Here is a 6,027-nt window from a genome sequence, read left to right on the forward strand (position 1 = left end):
GATGCCACGTTGCCTTGAAGAGGACCGAAGAAGAGAGGGCGACGCGGGGTGTAGCCGAAATTATACAATGAACTGTGTAAAACTCGCGTTTTGATTGGTCTAGAGGAGTATGTTATTAGAGTATAGACGTGACGTACGATTGACGTCATGGAGTGGTGCGACCGGCGCACGTGATTAGAGTCTAGAGTCCAGCCAGAGTGACTGGTCAACAAAGTTTTGCAAACTGTTTTTGCGAGTAGCGGGACAAAGACAGGCAAATTTTCGGTGCAGTGAAGCGACTTACATGCTGGGGTCAGGATTTCCTTCTGGAATAAAGGTTAGTTTTGAAACTATTGTTAATGAAACCTTTTCGGATTTTACTCCAATTTAGAAGATCACAATTGCATGTGTGTAGTAGTCTAAAACTGAGTTTGCTGGAAAGTTTTTGACTCAGTTCAGGCAACGCGATGCTCGCTCACGAAATGTGTTGAAATGTCTTGGTTATGTATAACACCAAGAGAAAATAAGGGGACAGAGAAGGGACCCCCAGTATAGCCCTTGGGATATGTTAATTTCACTTCAGCTATTTTTAGACGTCGTGAAAACAGAAGTAGTGACCATCCTCGTTCCCAGTGTCTCTCCTCTTCACGTCCAGGGGGGCGGGAAGAAGAGAGACCCTGGGAACTAGGTTGAAGTAGCTACGACGACGACGTCAACGAGAACGTCAGAAAACAATAGTTTTAATTAGCAAAACACTGGCTCTGGACGAGCGTTTTACACTTTGGTACATTTCTTTGCCGTCCTCTGCAAAACAGCAACGTGAAATGACCGAATTTAAGTTTTTATGGAGAACGTGAACGCATGATGATTAATTTTCCTTTCTCTTTCTGAACTTTAAAGGCGCCCCTACTACGTTAGCTCCTCGATAGTTCGGCCACATTACACAAACTGAGAGAGTGTAAATCATCGCAGATTTATTCGGAAGACGCCAAGGTAATTTTTTAAGTTCCGTCTCCTTCGCCGACGTCGTTGTCTCTGCTTAAGGTCCCTAGTCTGTTTACCGAGACGTACGAAAACTTATTTAGACGCCTGTAAATGCCACTTAAGAAAGTCATACTGAATATTCAATTAACAGCCGCCATTACACAATGGGACGTTAGCACGCTACGATGACCCCTGTCCCCTTATTTTCTCTTGATAACACAAATAGATTCCATTTTGCCGTGGGTCTGTACTCTGATAACGCACAGAGGACGTCAAAACGTGGTGAGAACATCAGTCATACTTCTTTGTTCTCACCACGTTTTGACGTCATCTGTGCGTTATCAGAGTACAGACGCAAGGCAAAATGGAATCTATTTGTTAAATACCACCATGCACCACCTCAGGAACTGATACAAAAATTAGTTAATCACTAATTAACCATTAACCGCTTAGTATTTTCACTCAGATCTAACTCTAGCCCTGAAGAAGACTAGTGGTACTCAGTCAGTTGAAACATTATTGGCTCAAATATAATATTAACCTGCCGTGCGGTAGTGTCTATCAGTCTTAGCCCTGCAATCAGTTTGGTACAAGTTTTGAATAAATTTATTACAGAGAGGTATTAAACAGGCTTCAAACTTTAATTTCCACCGTATGAATGATAGGCATTTTAGTTTATATAGGTGTGAAAACCAATGCCACCGGTCCCTGTGAACAATTCATTCCTGGAACAGTTTAATCAGTAAAAGCTTCAATACGGAATGATACGTTCGCGATGCTTCTAAACTCACAACAGGTCTAAGAAATAAGAAACGTCCGTCAAAAAGAGTCAGTTGACTAAATCATTTCAGTTAACGAACGCGATTTCACCAAAAAAGTTTCAGAAACCCCTTAAGTGAATCGTCCTGCGTGATGGCACCCCCTAAAGGTTGATGGCACCCCATAAAGGTTGAATAAAGGTTGGATCGGTTATCCAGATCGTACACATTCAAACAGAGAGCAGAGACAAAGCACAGGCCAGTCTCTACATAGTTCGCTTAAAAAAGTAGCTTTTTTTTTTTTTAGAAAATGGTAAATTGATAAGACTGAAGGGCTCGCTCAAAAATTAAACCCCAAAATTAGAGTGCGGACACTCGAACCGTGAACAGTCAAGGCTTTTTTTCGCCTTTTTTTCAGTTTTTTCAAATGCTGTCCAATCAGAAACTCCCTTGAAAACGATGATTCCGACCTTTTTAAACAACATTGAATCAGAAAAAAGATGTACAGTTCAAAGTGAGTGATAAATTTTATTTAGTCTGTTTATATTGCAGAGAGAGATAAAGTCCAAAAAAGCCTTAGCCGTTCACGGTTCGAGTGTCCGCACTGTAACGGAATTTTCTATTTTTTTTCTTTTTTCCGTTTGATCTTGTTTATGGTCTTTACGCCTCGGGAAATATTAACCGTTCCTTTCGAAAAGTACTTTGCTCCTTACCCTCTCTAGCCTACAAGGGCCTGCAAGTAATCTCTCCTATTCGACCAACTGCTCTCTCCCAGGGTCCTCTCCAGAGGGAGGACCCTGGAAACGAGATTGTTTCTTTACGTCAATGACGTAATACGAGGTCGTCCAAAAAAGGATCATACTAGCATGACGTCATATTCTAAGAAACACGAAAAAATGGCGGCCTACAGAAGGAGAAGCGACCGTGATTTTAATCGCAAGACAAATCCGTTTGACGACGACTCCGACGATGAATTCGAAAAAGTCAACGGAGATGACATTCGTACTCAAATGCAGATGGCAAGAGAGCGGACACTGGATAGTACAAAGCGATCTTTGGCTCTCATAGAGGACTCGCATGATATGGCCGTTCGCACAGGCGAAGAACTTCAATGCCAAGGCGAGCAACTGAATCGAATAGAGCGCAATCTGGATAAGATACAGAACGACATGACCATTGCCAACAGGCACATCAAGTCGGTGAACAGTGTGTTTGGAGCTATTGGTAACTATTTCAAGAAAGCTCCCAAGCCTAAAGAGAGTGTGCCACAGTCGAGCCCCAGCAGTGGCATAACTGACTTACAAGCCGACTCTTCGTTATATTATCGCGGCAGGGATGAACCAAACGGCTATGGAACAGGAGCTAGAGGAAGCGAGAAATTGCAGGGAAACAAATGCTCTTCGCGTGATCCACGTGAAAGAGAAATTGACGCCAATATAGACCTCATTTCTCGAGGTTTGGGGCGTTTAAAGGAAGATGCCTTGATTCTTGGCGGTGAAATCGAACGACAGAATGATCAGTTAGACAGACTTGATTATAAGGCAGAAAGAGCTTATAAGACGGTGGATGAGTCAGATAAGAAAGTAAGGCGAATCTTGAGAAAATAACACCAACGTTGACTCAGCCATCATTGCAAACATTTATTGTATATATTAAAGAGGTGAAGAAGGTTGTAGTATAGGGCGGTTTTCATTTGGGCGTCGTAAAACCAAAACCAAAGTAATTACTTTGGCCAATCACAACAGACGCAAACAGTGTAATGAACATCAGAAATTGAAGCAAAATACATGTACCTGGTGCCAAGCTAGGAAAATGCGTGCGAGAAAGGCACAATCGGTTTTGGTTTTGATTCTAATTGGTTGAGAACATGGCGCATGTTTTGCTGGCCAATCACAGAGCGAAGTAAAGTAAAACCAAAGCAAATGTGAAATTACTTTCGACACTCAACTAGACTTTATTACTTACTACTTACTTACTAATTATTCGTGTTTAAAAACCTGTAAACAAAGGGGCCAAAATTTGCCCTGGTTTTGTTGGGGTGGCAAATAGTCTTAATTAATCAACCGGAGTCTCGGAGTTGCCGTCATTTTTTTTGCAACACTATTAATGAAGTCTCGGGCTCAAACAAGGATGCCAGTTTTGTCACCAGTTTTGTCAACATTTATCACATTTGCCACCCTTCTTTGTAATAAAGGCTTAACCCTTTAATCCCGGTATCAAAACTGAAAATGTATATTCTCCTCACTGTGGTCCATACATTTCTTATGGCACTAGTAATAGTTGGGAGAGATTTTATCTTTTGTTGATCATTTACTTCATTCTCATAACCTACATGTTTGATCAAGTTGTGACATGTAGGTAGAGATTAGATGTTGACACTGACCGGTAAGTCCTGTTTTCATATAAAAAAAAAAAACAGGAATGAAATACAAGAAGCTTGGCACTCTTTCATTACTCATTCCTTTTAAAGTGATGATCTGCTGAATTATTTTGTAAACCATTCATAGCCATTATACTTGGCAGACATGTAACATATGTATTAATTCCACAAGCCGACAAAGTGGGACAAATTTTAGAAAACTTGCCTCAAAAACATATCATCCCTATACTTATTTTTACAAAAATTATGTAATGTGCAGAAGCACAAAGTGACAAATTGTGATGTTTTTTTCTATGTCAACCTTTGGAAACAGTTTGTTTTGTCTTGATTTTTTTTCCAGTGTTAAGTATGTTTTAATAAAAAGAGGATCTTTGTGAGTAGTATTAAAGCCATCACTATACAGGCGCAGCACCTTTAAATGACAGACTGCTACAAAAATTATGGTGATTGCTGGTTGAATAACGTCAATGACTTGCACTGACACTAACTCTTGCGTTTTACCTTGTGTAGAGCCAAAGCAGGCTTGTAAAAACTGCAATTTGCCACACAGTTCCAATCTTATTTAATGGTGATTTTCAATTATTATACCAGGTCTTGAAATAATATCTGCAAATCCACTGCCAATAGGAAATGGGGCCACTGGTCATCAATTAATTTTAATTCAGAATTCTGGAACAGATTAGATCCCGCGATAAGGGAAGCAGAGTCACTGACTGCTTTTAAACATGGACTGTCAAAAGCCATTTTATGATCCCTCTAGTTCTACTTTTAACTTTTGTGTATATTTTTTTTCATTTCTGGTTTCTATGATTAGGTTTTTATTAATTTTGTTCTTGGTAATTTTCTAGTCAGAGGACTCTTCTGAAAACCACTTTTGTGATGTTGGCTTCCTCATTAAAGATTACCCTCTTTTATTCAGTTTATATTATTGTGCAGTTCCAGAAAAAATCCATACCCACCCCATGGAAGGTCATTGGAAATTCCTAGGGGGAGGGGGGTTCTTAAAGCCAGAATTTTAGAAGCAAAGTATGAAGCTAAACTGGAATTTCCTGGGGGGAAGGGGGGTGCAAAACAAAAAACCTTCCGTGGGGGGAGTATGGATATTTTCTGGAACTGCACATTATTACAAAAGAACAAGATTTTTTTTGTCCAAGACTGCTGGCTTGCACTTGCAATGTGTGTTACAGTGATGCAGTGCAAATGCAATATATAGACACTGGCAGTGATGCTGTTGCTGCAATGTTGATGTACTCTCAACAAAAGGTTATGATTGAATCTCTAGGGATTGGTTGCATAGTCACTCCATATAGAGGACTCAATGGGAGTTACCATTACATTACAGTACCACTCACAAGTAAGTGAACAATACCTCTTGTCTCGAGACTCAATTCTTGAAAATTTCAAGGATCAAGTCGAGTTTTGAGACTTTTGGGGCAAGTCTTTCGAGTTGAGAAACAATGAGCTTGTCGTATATAATTTATGTACCCGAGATGCAATACAACAGTTTTCAATGTGATTTTAATTTGCCATAGTTACATCATGTACATGAGGATTATCAAAAATACAAAAGGCTCACTAGCTATTACAACCTGGAAATGATTTTCTTTAATTTAGTTCAAAGCACAGAGGTTATTCAGGGAAAATTAACGACTTTTTAGTTATTCAGGGGGGAATTAACAACTTTTATGAAAGTTTCTCCCAAAAGCACCACGCTTTGAACAACTTTTCAGACAGAAGAATTGCCTGAGTGTTAAATCTACTCTTTCTCAGTGAACAAACCTCTGTGTAAGTAATTTGTTGACATGTCTTTAGAATCCCAATGAAATTCTAAAGTGTTTCAGAAAATATATTCCCCTTCCCCCAACAATGCTACAGAAAGTTTATTTTCTATGACCCCTACCCTATGGAAATTAAAATTCTGTGAGT

At 39.7% G+C, this 6,027-nt stretch overlaps 1 protein-coding gene across 1 annotated transcript; it reads left to right on the forward strand.

Moving 5' to 3' along the window:
- Positions 1 to 2,587: 2,587 nt before the first annotated feature.
- LOC146479643 (synaptosomal-associated protein 29-like) lies at positions 2,588 to 4,478 on the forward strand. The gene has a single exon (XM_085110500.1). The coding sequence runs from the start codon at positions 2,588 to 2,590 to the stop codon at positions 3,326 to 3,328; it is 741 nt and encodes a 246-aa protein (XP_084966626.1). The 3' UTR covers positions 3,329 to 4,478.
- The last annotated feature ends 1,549 nt before the right edge of the window (positions 4,479 to 6,027 follow it).

Source organism: Pavona decussata, unplaced genomic scaffold (genome assembly GCF_977016875.1).
Source record: "Pavona decussata unplaced genomic scaffold, jaPavDecu1.1 SCAFFOLD_58, whole genome shotgun sequence".
NCBI lineage: Eukaryota > Metazoa > Cnidaria > Anthozoa > Scleractinia > Agariciidae > Pavona > Pavona decussata.